Below are 15,941 nucleotides of genomic sequence, written 5' to 3' on the forward strand. Positions count from 1 at the left end.
TCTCTCTCTCTCTCTCTCTCTCTCTCTCTCTCTCTCTCTCTCTCTCTCTCTCTCTCTCTCTCTCTCTCTCTCTCACACACACACACACACACACACACACACGCACACACGCACACGCCCACTCCCTACCCCACCCCCAGCCCCACTCCTATGCCATAGGGCAACGACTGTGTTCTGGATGAGGCGGTGGAAGGACGTGGATAAGAAACTGTTGGACTCTTGTCCCCACATTAACTGAGTATTCTCCACTCAAAGACGTGAATGTTTGAGGCCGGTACTCCTAACTCCCAGTCTCTAACACACACACACACACACACACACACACATCCCCCACCTTCGCTAAGCTTTCCTCACGCGCTTTACCTCGTATCATTACGGTAAACTGTCGGCTTTTCCCCCCCACCATCACCACCTCTCCAGCGATCCCCAGCGCAGACGATAGGCGCTGGCCCTGGTGCTGATTCCGTCAGGCGCTGGAGGCAGCAGCAGCGGCGGTGGCAGCCCCGGCTCCTCTCTCCCAGCAAGCCGGACCTGGGAGTCTCTTTTCCCTCACCCCGTTTTCTCCGGAGCCCACTCCCCTCCCCGTCGTGGGCAAGGGGCAGCGGGCAGCAGAGGCCAGCATCATGCGCTCCCCTGGCATCATCCTCTTCCCCTCGTTCTTGGCGCTTCTGGCTCACGGTAAGCAAACCCAGGCGTCCCGAAGGCTTTTGGGGTTGGGGATCGGGGAGCGGACATCCGAGGCTAGGGCAGGCGAGGGACCAATAGGGGACTTTCCAAGCGTTGTTTCTCCCTGCGCGCTCCGAAGCTTAGGAAAGCGCCCCCGGGCTGCTTTTCTGGTTAAGCCTCCAGCCCTGAAGCTGGGGATTGGGGAACTGAGGCGGGAAGGCTGCCGGCTGCCCTTCTCCTGCCGCCTTCTCCCGGGCCAAGACCTCGCATTTAATCATTTCCATGAATCAGAGGAGATGGGTCTGCTGCAATTCGTCACGCCACCCCCCCCCCAACTCTCCACCCCGCCAGCCACCCCACTCCCTACCTTTCCCCCTTTCTGACTGTAGAAACGGAGTATTGAGCCACTCAGAGGGATTCCAGGAAGAGAGCCCACTGGCGAGCTAGGGTGGCCGCTCTAGAATAAAGCTTCCTTGCGTTCTCCCCTAAACCTCTGGCGCCAAACTTCAGCTTCGACTTTCACATCCCGAACCCTCTCCAGTCCATACTGCGGAGGTGTGTGTGTGTGTGTATGTATGGGGGCGAATGGGGATAAGCTGTAGGGGTCCTGGTAGCACGTCCTCCCTCCACCCCAGCTCCCTGCAATCCAGAAAAGAAACATATCAGTCTTCCAAACAGCCACCACCACCACCCTGTCCCCCATCTTCCTCCCATCTGCCCAGAAGCTCTCCCCAGAAGAGGGAAAAGTGGGAATGTGTTCTGGAAGAAAGCTCTTGAGCAGAAAGACCTGGGAAAAGATTGAGAGGAAGAAATGGAGGAGAATGTGTTGAGCTTACTACCCCCCCTCCGGACCCCTACCTCCTTCCCATCACCATTACCGCCTCCACACCAGGGCTCCAAATAGAAGATCCTGGGACTGAAGACTCCAAGGATGATCCGGGACGATTCCCGAGCGACTGGGGGAAATCTTGCCTCTTTAAAGTCCCTTCGTATACACACAAGCGCGCGCACACGCACACACACACACACTCGTTCACTCACCTCTCAGTGCACCCTTTTTCCCATCACGTCTACACCTCATGCCCCCTCCCTTCACCCCGCCCGGTTCCGCTCTCCCGGGTATGGGAGCAACCCGTGCTGCATACAAATCGGAGAAGTCTCCCTCTGGTTCCTAACACCCTTTCTGCTCTTTTCCCGCCCAGCCACTACTCCCCTTCCCCTCAGATGTCCTAGAAGAAAGGGTCCAGGAGAGCAGGAGCAACATTCCTCTCCCCAATAACGCACTCACACACACACACACACACACACACACACACACACACACAGAGGAACCCAGGCCTCTCAAAAGTTAGCTTTCAGTGTGAGGGTGCTGGCGTGGGGCGGAATGGAGCAACTACCCTGCCCAACTGAGAAAAGAATTAAGAGGTTTTCTGGAGACGAAGGAAAGAGTCAGCTTCATTTCTGATTAATCTCTTAATCCACCTGCTAATCCTTCCCAGACTGCTTTCCCATCAGAGTCCATAGACACCTGAGTCTTCTCCCCTGCAACTCCGAGAGAGGGCGCGAGGGCCGGGGAACCCAAGGAGCAGTGTAGATGGAGTGCTGGTGTTTAGGAGAGGAAAGGGGAGATGGTGTTTGTCAACACGGGCCGGCTCTTCAGAGACCTGAGCACCAGCCGTCACCCAGTTGGTTGGGTGGGAGAAGAGGGAGCGTCTGACTGGGTCCTTCGGGGCACAAAGAATCTGGAGCTTTCTGGTAGACAGAAATCAGGGCGTACCCAGGAAACCCAACCCCATTAGGCTGGGACCACTACCGAGCAGGTTTGGTTCTTTGGGGGACGCGGGACAGTGATAAAGCGTTTGGTGCGGGGTTTGGTAGCACAGGGGAAGCGGTGGCAAAAGTGGGCAGCGGCCCAGAATGGAGAGCCAAAGCGCTGGGCTTCTCTGCTATGTAGCCTTGGAGAAGGCGTGTCTTCGCAGGACCTCAGGCTCTAAATCGCAAGCATACACCTTGTCCTGGGTGGGTAAATCGTCCCGTACACCCGCCCAGCCCCTAGGAAGTGCAATATCCCGGCTGACACCTCGTTCTTACAAGCCTGTAACCTCAGTATCCCCTGCCAACCCTGGCTTTTTCCCGCTACCCAGGCTACGATGGCCGATCTGCTGAGAAGACTTGGGCCCTGGACAGGACTGGGCGGGGGAGGAGGGGCGTCCGCTTTGTCCCTCCACACGACTACCACTCTATGGCATCCCACACACGTCCACTTTAGGGGGCTCTGGCATCACGATCCTCCTGTCTCGTTGCCGGCCTCCAGCCCTCTCGAGAGCCACGTTCTCCCGAGCTTCTCTTCCTCACATTGCTACCCCCTTGCCCTGGCATCGGCTGAACGCAAGCGTTTGGTGTGCCAGTGTGCCTCTGTGTAATCTGTGCGTGCGTGTGTGTCTCTGTGTCCCTCCGAGCGCGAACTGGCCTCGGTCCTGATGTATTTGAGAACCTCCGCGATCTGAGTGGGTTGTGTGTGAGCGTCCATTTGTACCCCTGAGCCTTTGCCTCCTGTATTCCTCTCCAGACTCTACCTGGAGTCGATCCCTGGTCTTTTCCTGCCCCTTTCTTGTTTTTCAAAGATGGGCAAGAGTAATCTAACCTCAATTTCCTGCATCCCAGATGGACTTTCTGCTCCCTGGCATCTCCCGTGCCAGCTGGACATAGTAGGTCCTAGCAAGGTATTCGGAGAGAGGCGAGTGGGGCAAAGAGAGGTGAGACTGGAGTCCAGGGAGATTTACTACCGGTATCCAAAGGAAAGGAGCTAGGTGTCTTCAGGTCTACATTGCTAGTTCATGGTACTGAAAGAAGGAGGGGGGATTCAGGGAACCCTCGGTTAGTTCCAAAATATTCCAGGAGGTTAGGGGAATTGAGGTTCTTATTAACTGAGAGTGCTTATTTTTCGGGGTTTGGCCAGCTTGGAAACAGCCAGAAAAGCGCAAAGTCAGCTCTCCAACCTCTCCATCCCTTCTCATTAGGCCTTTAAATAGTCGTGTGAGGGATTCTGTCGTGCTGACTTTTGATTTTGGGTTCATATGACTTTTGCTGAGCCTTCTGTCCTACCCGTGGGCGGGGTTCGGACTGCTCTGATCCCAGCTGAGCCTAGACTTTCCCCACCCCTCTTTTTCCTCTGGTCTTTTCGTGGGTCATTCCCGCAGTAGGTCAGACACTGCTGGAAAATAAATCAAACCCTGCTGGAGTTTCCCATTTGCTGCCCGACGGTGTGACTGTATCCTCAGCCCCTTTCCTTACAAAGGATCGTAGTCCTATAAGACCACAGAATTTAGAGCCAGATAGGATATTAGAGCATATGTATCCCAACACCTTTCTTTTACAGAAGGGAAATTTGAGGCCCAGAGAGGAAAAGTTATTCTCCCATATTCGTTTTGCTAGGGAGCACAAGTCACTTTAGAGATTTTTGGAACAGGATTCTTAACCATGAACTTGGTTTTTTTTTTTTTTAATATTTTGATAACTGTGCTGCAACATAATCAGCTTTCTTTGTGAGCCTATAGATTTTATTTTGTGCATTTAAAAACATGATTCTGAGAAAAGGCCCGTAAGCTTCACCAGGCTGCCAAAGGAGGCCTATGTCACACACACACACACACACACACACACACACACACAGGCTGGGAATCCTGCTTAGAATTTGGAAGGAAGCGCAAACAGGATTAAGGGTTTGTCCATGGTCACACAGCTAGTTCCTGAAGCTAGTAAGTGTCTGAGGTCGGATTTGAACTCAGGAATTCCTGGCTCCAGGCCCAATGTTCTATCTACCGTGCCACCTAGCTGCCCCTTGAGGGCAAGGACCGTTCCTTTTTTGATTCCGTATCCCCAGAGGCGTTTCATAAATGCTTTTTAAATGAATTACATTTAAAAGCGGCATTCAAAGTCCTTCAAGCTGTACACCAAGTGGCTTCCGCCAAGGTCTGATATCCAGTGCCTTGTTTGAGGTCTCTCCCCACACCCTATGGAGTAAGCAGAGGGACTACAATGAGCAAAGGCCTTAGAGAGCAAAGCGAAAAGCCCACGGGGGCAGGCTCCTGCTCCCAGAGAGCCTAGGACACAGTCCTCGCGTACACCCCACGGGCGCCCTGCCCTCGGCTTTGGGGGTGGGGGGGCCGGCAGGGGGAGAGGGAGAGAGCTCTGCAGGTGGGAGGCGCTGGCGCCCGACTGCCTGCTGCGTTGGTGTAATGATTTTTAATGAGCAATTACCTTTAGTCATTCTCCTAATTTCTGAATATCAATAAAGTTAATTAAACTCTGTGTGTGCGTATGTATTTCTTTTGTGAGCAAGAGAGGTAGCCGCTTGAAGCTGACGAGGAATTCGCTATGGGGGTTAGGGGACCAGGCTACCAAAGCCTGCTACCCGCCAGTCCCTTTCAGGGTGACCTTGAAGAAGGAACTGCCCCCTCTTTGGGCGCTACTTTCTCTGTGGATACTTCTCTGTGTGTTGGGGTGGGGGGAGGGTAGAGAGAAGGAACTTTGCACCCTATTCTCAGATCGTAAAATTTAAAGCAGAAAAGAATTTTAGCGGTAATCTAATCCAACCCTCCACATTTTTCAGAACTGAGAACCTAGCCCAGAGAGGTTGAACCTTTGTCCAAGGGCACACAGCTAATAGTAGAATCAAGTTTGAAGCCCCTGTCCTCTGATTCTGAAGCCACTGCTCTTTCCATTTCAACAAACCTGCGAGTTACTCCAAGCTTAGAAAACCTGGAGTCTCAGAGATGAGCACTGGGGAAGCCAGGCTGTTAGTGGCTTTACCTCCCAGATGTTGGAGGTTAAGGCCTGAAACAAAGGTGCCTTCTTTAGGTTGCAAGCCCGTGAACCTCTTGGCCTTCTCACCCCTTCTCTTTGGGCGGTCCTAAGAGAGTTAAATGTTTTTGACCGGGTTGTCACAAAGCCCAATGGTAATTGCGGGTTTTTGCCAACGTGGCAACTGCACTAGGAGGTTCCAGAATGATCCCAGGGCTCTGGGACTTGAGGGTATGAGGTTTCTTGGCCCCCACATGGATCATGCCATTGTCAGTTTAGATGAGGGCATTTTTGCCTAGCATTTGGAAAATGAGATAGATGTCAATGAAAAGTGCCAGATATATGAATCAGTGTGTTTGGCATATAAGGTTGGGGGATGGGGCATCCCTGATGAGGATTTCAGAAGAAAGCATGGGGAGTGGGATCTGAACTGCACTCCCAAGAAATGCAGGGCTGACTAAAGGAGGCTAAGCACCCTGGCAGAAGGACAGAGGCTGAGGATGTGATGAGGGGGGCCCTTGATGAAGATAGACAGGGATTCGGGGACATTGAAAAAACAGGAGCAGAATCTGAATGGGGTACTGGGGTGAGAGGAGAAAAGGAGCTAAGGGAAGAACTACAGTAGCTACAGTAAAGGGAATCAACACTGGAGAGAGAGTCTAACCATTAAAAAAAAAGAACTCTGCCAAAAGTAAATGTAAATGAGTAATGTATGGGCACCAGCAGCCTGGTGGCTCCTTGGTATGCTTCTCCCACCCCTTTCGGGGCCTGGGTCCTGTCAGGGCTGGGCATTGGAGTGTGTGGGCTGCCTGGCCTCTGGGGGCCCATTCTTGTACTTGGATTTAGGCATCGGTGGGCAGAAAGCTCCCGGAGGGGACTCCAGCACCTGCTCACTCTCAGCATCAGCAGCTCCGTCATCTGTGCTTAATGGAGAGAAAGGAGTTGTGTTGGTAATCTACTTAATTAGAAGCCAGGGCTCCCACTGTTCTCTCTGAGTCAATCCCCCCTCCTTCCATAGTGTCTAGGGAAAGCAAGCAGCCCAAATTCCAACTCTTCCTCTCTTCTCCCCCTCCCACCCAGGGAAGATACTGCCTCTCCATCTTCCGTCTACCGTCAGATCTCAATCTCTCTGCAGCCCAGGGCCTCCTCCCAGAGATTTCTGGTTGAGCATAGTTAGGGGGGAAAGGAGTCATCCTGGGTGAGGGGGCAAAGTGGGAAGTCTGGGCAGACTTCTTATGTCAGAGTGGCCATTAAATGGCTGCCCTCTTTTTCTTGAGTTAGCTGTCCCCTTCAAACATCAGTTGCCCCAAAGTGAGGGTGAGGGCTGAGAAGCCTGAGGTTGTTCTTATGAAGTAGTGGAAACATCAGTGAACTGGTTGGAACTGAAGAGACTTGATTTCCAGTCTCCCACTGCAGAAGGTAAGCTCCTTGAAGGCAGGCACCATTTTTTTTACTTTCCTGTGTATCCCAAGCACTTAGCACAGGGCTTGAACTGTGTAGAACACAGTAAGTGCTTAATAAGTGGGGGGGGGGAGTTTACATTAATAAATTTACATTAACTAGCTGTAATGATGACACCTCTTTGGGCCTCGTTTAACTCGTGCGTAAAATGAAGGGAACAAACTAGATAACCTTTAAGGTCCCTTGCAGCCCCCTGAAGTTGAGACTTATTCTAAATCTGTCAGTAAAGCAGGAAGATTTGGAACAGGAATCTGGTGATGTCCTGACTCCCACCCAACTCAACCCTAGTTCTCCAGTCTTGAGATCCTTCATGCATCTCAAAGAGTTGGACTGATTCTCTGGATCTTGTAGAGTAGGGGATGGGGTGGGGGAAGCCAGTACTGTTGACTTGGATAAGAAAGGTTGGAGTCTCAAAGGTAGACAGGGATGGAGGCAGCATGTTACAGTAGAGTGAGCCCTGAACCTGGAGTCAGAATCGGAGCTGAAAGCCCAGAGCTGCCACTATTACCTGTGTAACCCTGGGCAAGATGACTGCTCAGCTCCCTTCCAGTACTAGATCCCATGACTCTCCAAAGGCAGCCAGAGCAAGACAAAGATTGAGGCAGGCATAGTAAAGGTAGGGGGGAGGAGCAGGGAAAGTGTCCAATTTTAGGAGGAAGGAAGAAGTCTGGAAAGGATCTAGGGAGAATATTTATAGCTAACATTTATATAGCACTTTGAGGTTTGCAAAATCCTTTACATATGTTATCTCATGATCCTCACAACAACCCTGTGAGGTAAGTGGATTATCCACATTTTACAGATGAGGAAACTGAGGCAAAATGAGGTGAAGTGACTTGCCTAAGGTCACACAGCTAGTGAGTATCTCAGGTGAGATTTGAACTTAGGTCTTTGTACACCAAAGCCAGCACTCTGACTACTAAACCACCTACTTTCCCTATAGACTCTTTCTAGGGATCAGAGACTTAAAGCTAGAAATAGATATTAGAGATAATTTAATTCAACCCCTCATTTTATAGATGAGGACCCTGAGGGTCAGAGTGGACATGTGACCTGCCCAAGGTTGTACAGGTAGTAAATGACAGAGTTGGGATTTAAACCCATGTCTTCTAACACCTATGCTTTTTTCACTGTACCTTACTTAGAGACATCTGGAGAGGCCAGAGCTGAGGGGAAGAATTATAGAGAAACCAGTAAGGACTGAAGGATAATAATATTCAGTTCAATATGGTTGAGCATTTACTATGCTTACCACTGAGGAGCAGGATTCAGTGTCTACCCTCAAGGAGGCTACAGTCTGCTGAGGGAGATCCAACAGACACAAACAACTAATACCCAGCAGAATCTGATGATGACTGCCTTTAGAGAGAATAAATGGTAGCAATCCCTTGGATGTGTATATTGGTTTATACTTTACCCCAAAGCTTTCATATCTATGATCTCATTTGACAGCCTGTTGCCAGAAATGAGGATCTCCACTCCACTCCAGTGGAGGGAATGGGAACCATTGGGAGTACAATAGCCATACTTCCACTAACCTTCCCCAGTATCCACTTTATCCCTGGTCTTCCCCTCACTCCACATGGTACTTACATTGAGAGCCATCTAGCCTGATCCCTTAGTTCTACACATCAAGAAACTGGATTCTGGAAAGGTTAAGTGACATGACTAAGGTCATGCAGCAAGAACATAGGAGAGCCCCACCACGAATCCATCTCTAGAGCATTGCCATGCCTTGTCCTTGGGAAGAGGGATGCTTTCCCTCCTGGATTGGATGAGAGGTCAAGGTGCCTGGTTCTGGCTAATAACTTCCATCCTAATTCCAGGCTTAGCCTACAGAACTTGAGATCAACCCTGTCATTTTCCCTCCACAAGGAGATGCCATAGCTTTTTGGCTATAAATTCCAAAGACCTCAAGCGAGTTGCCTGTTCTCCTGACTGAATCCCACACAGAGAACCAAGTCTGTTTATAAAGCCCCCAGAAGAAACAAGCTCCCTTAATTCTATCACCTGTAATAGTGAACCACCTGTTAGTACTAATGTCTAACCTGAGTTTCTCCTGCTGAAGTTGGTTTGTTACTCAGACTAGTGTCAAAGGCAGACACAAGGACCTTCTTACTACAGAAACTAACCCTCTCTCCCTCTTCAAACCTTAGAAAGTTGGGAAAGAGCATCATCCTGGGAGTTAGGAAATCTGGGATCTACTCCCAGGTCTGCCTCCAAATTCTCCAGGTGAACTATCATTGCCCTTCTTTGGGGTTCGGTTTCTTACTAGCTATGGGAGGTTGTGTTTTCTATCACAGCCTCTCTTCCCCAGATAACAGCCCCTAACCACTTGCCTATTTCCAGCCATACCTCCCCCACCCTTCTCCTCTCCTTGCTGGCCTTCACCACCTGCATCAGGCCCAGGGCAGCTTGGGCTGAGGGAGGGAGGGAGCTGTCTACCCTGGGCAGTCAGCTTCCTCCAGCGCTGTACAAATTGCTCTGTACCTGAGATTGGAGGATCGATGCATCGGCTGCTGGCAGTTTGTTGCTGCCCATTGATTGTTGTGATTTCTCCGAGGGCTCTAGAGCAAACAAACCTGCTGTCTCACCAGCAACAATTCCCAAGTCTCTGCGACAATGGGGCTGAAGAGAAGGAAAGGGGGGGGGGGGACAGGACAGCTCCTGGCTCCTCTGCCCCTAGGATTATTAAGGTGTCACTGAGCACACCCAGGCAGGCGTAAAGCTAGAGACTACAAGCCACATGGGGAACACAGAGAGAGAGGGAGTGGCTCTGGAGGAAAGTGACCCTCAAAGGAGAATGGCAGGAATTGCATGGGTACTGGGGAGGGAAAGGGCAAAGGGACCGAGTTAGGGGAAATGGGGCCCTCTAAATATGCCCTTTTCCCTACCCTTTGCCTGCTCGTGAACAGCATGAGGCCTTATATCTGTGGTTATTTAGGAAGGATGCAAAAAACACTGGAGGGGGAGTCAGGGGGCCTAGGTTCAAATCCCATCTCTATAGCTTGCTACCTGTGAGATCTCAGGTAGGTCATTTCCCTCTTGATGGGCCTTCATTTCTTCATCTACAAAATGAAGGGATTAAACTGGGGATCGCTTCCAACTCAGCCTATGATCCTTTCAAATCCTACCTACCCTTCAAGGCCCAGCCCACTAGCTGTCTCATCTCTAAAGCTTTTCCTGATCTTTCTAACCACTCCCTGACAGAGCAGAGCTTTTTCCTCTCCCATTATACTTCTCTCTACTATGAATTTTCCAAGTATCCTGTAGAATCCCATAATCTCACTGCTGAAAAGACCTCAGAGGTCTAATCCAATCCCTTTCTGAAGCATGAATTCCCTGAAAAGTAACCAGATGAACTTCAGGGACAGGAAACTCATGACTTTATAATGAAGCCTATTTCATTGTTCAACAATTCTACTTGGAGTTTATAGCCACTGTGGTTCCTAGCACCACCCTCTAAGACTAAGCAGAAGAAATGGAATCCCTCTTCTCCATGACAACCCTTCAGATCCTTTCCTATTTCCTAATATTAATGGTTCTCTTTGCATGTGTATATATGGGATCTCCCCAACTAGACTGTAGGGTTCTTTTTTTTTTTTTTTTGCTTTTTGGAGGGCAGTTGGGGTTAAGTGACTTGCCCAAAGTCACATGGCTAGTAATTGTGTCAAGTGTCTGAGGCCGGATTTGTTTTTTTTTTTTACTTTATATCTTGTGAAACTTTCTATCCATAGGTCTGACAGGTCATTTCTTCCATGGCCTTCTAAAAGCAGTGCTAGTTGTTGTTTGTTTGTTTGTTTTTGAGGGGGATGGCAAGGCAATTGGGGTTAAGTGATTTGCCCGAGGTCACATGGCTAGTTTTTGTGTTAAGTGTCTGAGGCTGGATTTGAACTCAGGTCCTCCTGATTCCAAGGTCGGTTGTCTATTCACTGTGCCACCTAGCCGACCCTAGACTGTAGGTTTCTTAAGGGCAGGGACTGAGCCTCAGGTTTCTTTATTCCCCCAAGATCCTAGAACAATGCTTAACATATAGGAGCCACTGGTTGAATGTTGTTGAATGATTGATTGATGTGATAGATGTTGGTGAATTTTTATGGTAAATTAATGATATTCAAATGAAATTCAAACCATATGTAAATGAATCAACAGCTTGGCCCCTCCACTGAATGACCTCAAACATATTTCTCCCTTCCTGGGCCTCAGTCTCTCTTCATTTATCCCACTTTAGGGCAGAGCTAGCTGGACCTCAGTTGTTCGCTGGTTCCCTTGCTTCCCCCAAAGGCTTTTGCATCTGTAGGGAGCAAACAGAGGAGGTAAGCCAGGGCCCCCAGCCTGAGGCTGGATGCCAAAAGAGTTGGTCTTTGGAGCCCAGAGGCCTCCGTCTGACTGCAGTCTGGACAGCACCCAACTCCACCTCCAGTCAACCATGGCTACAGCAGCCTCTGCCCTGCCCATCTCTTATCCTGTCAACAACCATGCACACATACACCCCCTCTTTTCTCCCCACCTACTCTGCCACTCACCTTTGGAAGCATCCCTTCTTGGAGAGGAGGTCAGAGTCATAGTCCTATCACAAAAAGTGCCTGAGCTCCAAGCAGATGATCATTTGCATGCTGTTTTACATCTCATTTGCATTTTCCTTTGAATGTCAAGTGTGTAGAAATCAGTATAAATCCCTACTCCCTCTCCCCTACTCTATACCTTCTTCTACTCCTCACCTAGGGTTCTATTCTTCCTTCAATATTCCTGGTGGCCTGGCCCAGCCCAGGTCCAATTCCTTACCTCCCAACTATCAGCCCATCCTTATATCCCTTCCTCCTGCCCCCATCTAAGCTTTTAGGTGATCTAGAAGCTGAGCTTGGCCAAACAAAAGCTTCCTCTGTACCTCCAAAACACACACAGCTTATTGGTTGCCCAGCCCTGAACTTTCTATTCATGTGCTGGAATCACTGGCATGACACCCAGGGTGTCTCAGAACCTGCCTGGTTCCCACCTGTCTGGCCCCAACCTCTAAGAGACAGGAGTCCTCTGACCTTGGCCCTACCCATACTAAAGTCTGGCATGTAGGCTAACATGTAGGCATGTAGGCAGCATGAAGCTAGCCCTGGTGGTCTGGTTGGGAGGACTTGGAGGAATCTGTTGATTAGGTTTGAGGCAGATTGCTATATCTGAAGCTCCCAATTCCAGTGGGCATTATCGCATATATAATTTACATCCAGTTAACGAGATGTGCTAGTGGTTTGAAATATTAATCAATGGAGAGCCTGCAGCCGTGACCCAGGCAATGAGGAGGGGAGTAGCAGAAAAGCAGGAACCCAGACACCCCTGTCCCCTGTCTTTACAGACAGACAGACAGACACACACACACACACACACACACACACAGACACAGGCAGAGAAGCAGAGACAGAGACAGAGAGACTCTATTTCTCAGCTATGGAACCAGCAGGGAGCATGAGGGGTAAGGGGAAGGAGAAGGGAGAGAATGTAGGAGATCCTGGAACCAAACACAGAAGTGAACTCCCTTCCTTTAAGAACAGAACAACCCCCTTTGCTGGGCTGTTTTTGCCCTGAAATGAGGCAATGAGGTGACTTCTCAAGATGACCTTTTTGGCCTAAGAGTCTCATCTATAAGGTGCCAAAGCCAAAAGCCAAGAGAACAGAGGATCCCCTTCCTGGACAAACATATAACCAGTTATAGCCCCTATGTGTCCTCTGCTTTATACTCATTGACAGCTTGACCCTGACCCTTACGTCAGGAACTGGAATGCCCCAGTTGATTTGCATAGACCCTGTATTCCCTCTCTCCCAAATTGCTCTGATGTCAGTGAATGCCCTTCAGAGTGGCAGACAGCTGGCTTGACTTCTTACATGTACCAAGTGCCAGGGATCCAGAGACCCTGCGGGCATACCCATCAGAATACCTAGCATATGGATCCCAGCCCTAGGTAGGGTACCCTCTGGGGTAGTTGAAAGATAAGGAAAGGAGTTGCTATAACTGAGCTGCCCCTCACAGGGCAAGATGAGAAGGGGATGGGGTACTGCCTTCAAGGGTCATTCTATGATTTAGCCAATCAGAGTTGGCTTGTGTTTCAGGGGTGAGGAATGCCCAGAGATTTCTTTCCTTTATGAGTAGGACCGGGTGAAGGACTATTCTCCTTGGGGGCCCAGAGACTTGAAAAATCTCTGTATGTGACTTCCATATTTATTCGTGTGTGTAGGGTATGTGTGAGTGTGTCTCAAGATGTCTCTGAGGTGTCCTCTGCCTGTCCCTGAATGTTTTCACCTGGGTGTCTGAACCTGCATGTTCCTAAGTGTTTTCCTCTGGGTGTTTTTGTCTGGGTGTGTCTCTGGGTAGCATTGTCTATGTTTTTCTATATGGATGTCTCTGGGTCGTGACTCAGTTTCCATGATTTAGTGTCCTTGGGTGTTTTTCTGCAGGTGTAGGGGTCTCTTTGTCTTTGCGTAGCACTGGAGAGTTGTCTTTGTCCATCTGGGCACGATTGGGTGTTTAGATGTCCCTAGGTGTTTATATCCAGACAGGTCCCTACGTCTCTACCTGGGCATATGCCTGTAACTCTATAGTTCCCATCACTTTCTTTTGTCTCAGTCTTGGGCTCAGATGACCCCTCAAGGAGAACTGGAGCCAGAGTTTCTGCTATTTATAACCACTTTGCTCCCTCCCCCCAACAGAGAGATAGAGCTGGGCTAGGGAGGGTTTAAGACAGTACCTCCCCAGAAATGTAGTTCCAACCAAGGATGTGCAGGTGGGGCACTATCTTTGGAGACAGAGGCAGGGAACAGCAGTAGGTATTCCGATTGTCAGCCTCCCTTCCCCAGCCTGGGCACCAAGGAGCAGGGAGACAGCAGGAGGAGACCTAGGGGAAACTTGAGAAGATGCTGCAGGAGAAAAAACTGTCCCACTGACCAACCATTTGAGCAAGATGCTCAGTGTACTTTCTAGATGTGGCTGTGTCTTTGTGACAGCTACAAGTGGAGAAAGGCTGGAAATGGCCTTGTGAGATGCTTGGGATGAGAATGGGAAAGGGAGGATAGCCTAGAAGCAGCCAAAGAATATGAGCCTGGACCAGAATCCTCTGGATCAGTGAAAGGTTGGAAGCCTGGGGAGGGAGAAACTCCAGAGCCAGAGAAACAGGACAGTCCTCACCCAGCTCCACTCTAGCCAATACTCCTCAGAGGGTGGTCTCAGGATCTCCTGGCAGTCAAATCTTGGAGCAGGGATAATATTGGGGAAAGTCAAGACTTGCTTAATTTGTGGTCCTGTCACCCCAAGGCAAGGTAGCCAAGGCAATCCTTGGCTAAGGGATGGACAGAAGGTGCAAACTCAGCCCTCTCCCATCTTTCTCTCCAAATGACTCATTGGCCCCAGCCTAGGCCAGATTCCAGATCCCAAAGCCAAGGATAATAGTAGAGGGGGAGGAGACCTTAGAGATTGTCTAATCCCACCCCGTCAAATGGAAAAAAAAATGAAGAAGTAACTTGCCCAAGGTCACACAGGTAATAAGCTGGTATTCAAATATGACCAATGCAGCAGAACAATCATTGATGGAGGACCATTCTACTCAACTGTAAGCTCCATGAGGGCAGGAACCTTATCCATCTAAAGATGAGGCAGCTTGGTGCAGTGGAAACAGGGCTGGTTCTAGAGTCAAAGAATGTATATTCAAATTCCAGGTGGACCACTAATAGTCTGTGTGATCTTGGGCAGGTCACTTAAGTACCCTTTTTAGGATCAGTTTCTTCATCTATAAAATAGGAGGGTGGGGGAAGAGCATCAGGTGGTCTTCTGACTTTAGATCTAGGATTCTAAACCCTTGTTATCTCACTAAGAACCAAACAAAATGGCTTGGGGGAGCACAACAGTCCTGTATACGGTTGGTGCATAATAAATGCTTTTTGCATGAAGAAAAGAATAGCTACAGATAAAATTCCAGGACCAGGGTAGTGGTGAATAGCAGCTTGCACACTATGGGTATCATGGTCCAATGAGGCATTATTAAATCAAGAGTGGAATGTGAGGGGCTCAGGTCAGAAGTAAGCTGAACAGATAGTTTTGTCTCTGGGGGTCCAAGCGAGTCTATTTATGAAATAAAATTGGGCTTTTGGGGGGGTGGGGTAGCTGGCTATTAACAGACCACAGTTTTCACCCCAGCCTCAGGGCTAGCTTTGACCCTTAGGTTCCCTTGGAATAGTCTCAGGGCCCCCTTGTTTAAATAAGGGGGTAGTACTAGATGGTCTCTTGAGTTCGTTTCAGCTCTAATATTTTCTGGGTCTACAGTGCCTATCCTTCTGACTATATCACCACCTCTCTCTCTCTCTCTCTCTCTCTCTCTCTCTCTCTCTCTCTCTCTCTCTCTCTCTCTCTCTCTCTCTCTCTCTCTCTCTCCCTCTCTTTCTCTCTCTCCCTCTCTTTCTCTCTCTCCCTCTCTCTCCCCCTCCCCCTTCCACTTTGGCACCCACTTGCCCCATCTGCAAAATGGGATGTGAAATATGGAGCTGGCCCAGCTCCCAGAGCTTCTATCTCCCTCTTTCATCATTAACATCCAAGCTTAATTAGGAAATGTGCAGTGAGGGAGAGGGAGAGGACCTGGGTTCACTGAGAATGACTAAGGGGGGAACGATCTGACATTTGCCTTGAGCAAGCACGCCCACCCACCACTGGCCCACCAGAAGACAGCAGAAGCCCAGGATTTCCTGCTTCCTGACTCCCTCTCCTATGAGCTACTTAATTATATATATGTTGTTTCCCCAATTAAAATGTAAGCTCCTTGAGGGCATGGACTGTTTTCATCCTTGTATCTCTAGCATTTATCACAGTCTGTGACAGTCCTTAATAAATACTTTTTTGACTTATTAATTGATTGATTGATCCCCTCGATTGGCCCTGAGCTCAGTCTGCCTAGTATCATTAGTCAAATTTTTTTTTTATACTCACCTTTTCCCAATTAGAGTCTAAACTCATGAGGTCAGGGACTGAGCCTGGTGGC

General features: G+C 49.5%; 1 protein-coding gene across 2 annotated transcripts in view; it reads left to right on the forward strand.

Moving 5' to 3' along the window:
- The first annotated feature begins 439 nt into the window (after window positions 1–439).
- The window catches only part of SEZ6 (seizure related 6 homolog), a 77,348-nt gene continuing 61,846 nt past the window's right edge, over window positions 440–15,941 (forward strand). For both annotated transcript variants that reach the window (XM_069089773.1, XM_069089775.1), the window contains exon 1: window positions 440–678. In XM_069089773.1, the coding sequence (XP_068945874.1) occupies window positions 624–678 (55 nt within the window). In that variant the 5' untranslated portion in view covers window positions 440–623. The remainder of the gene's footprint in view (window positions 679–15,941) is intronic.

The sequence above is a fragment of the Petaurus breviceps genome, unplaced genomic scaffold (assembly GCF_028583685.1).
Source record: "Petaurus breviceps papuanus isolate PSGF00001 unplaced genomic scaffold, PetGlider_PUasm1.0 186, whole genome shotgun sequence".
Taxonomy (NCBI): Eukaryota; Metazoa; Chordata; class Mammalia; order Diprotodontia; family Petauridae; genus Petaurus; species Petaurus breviceps.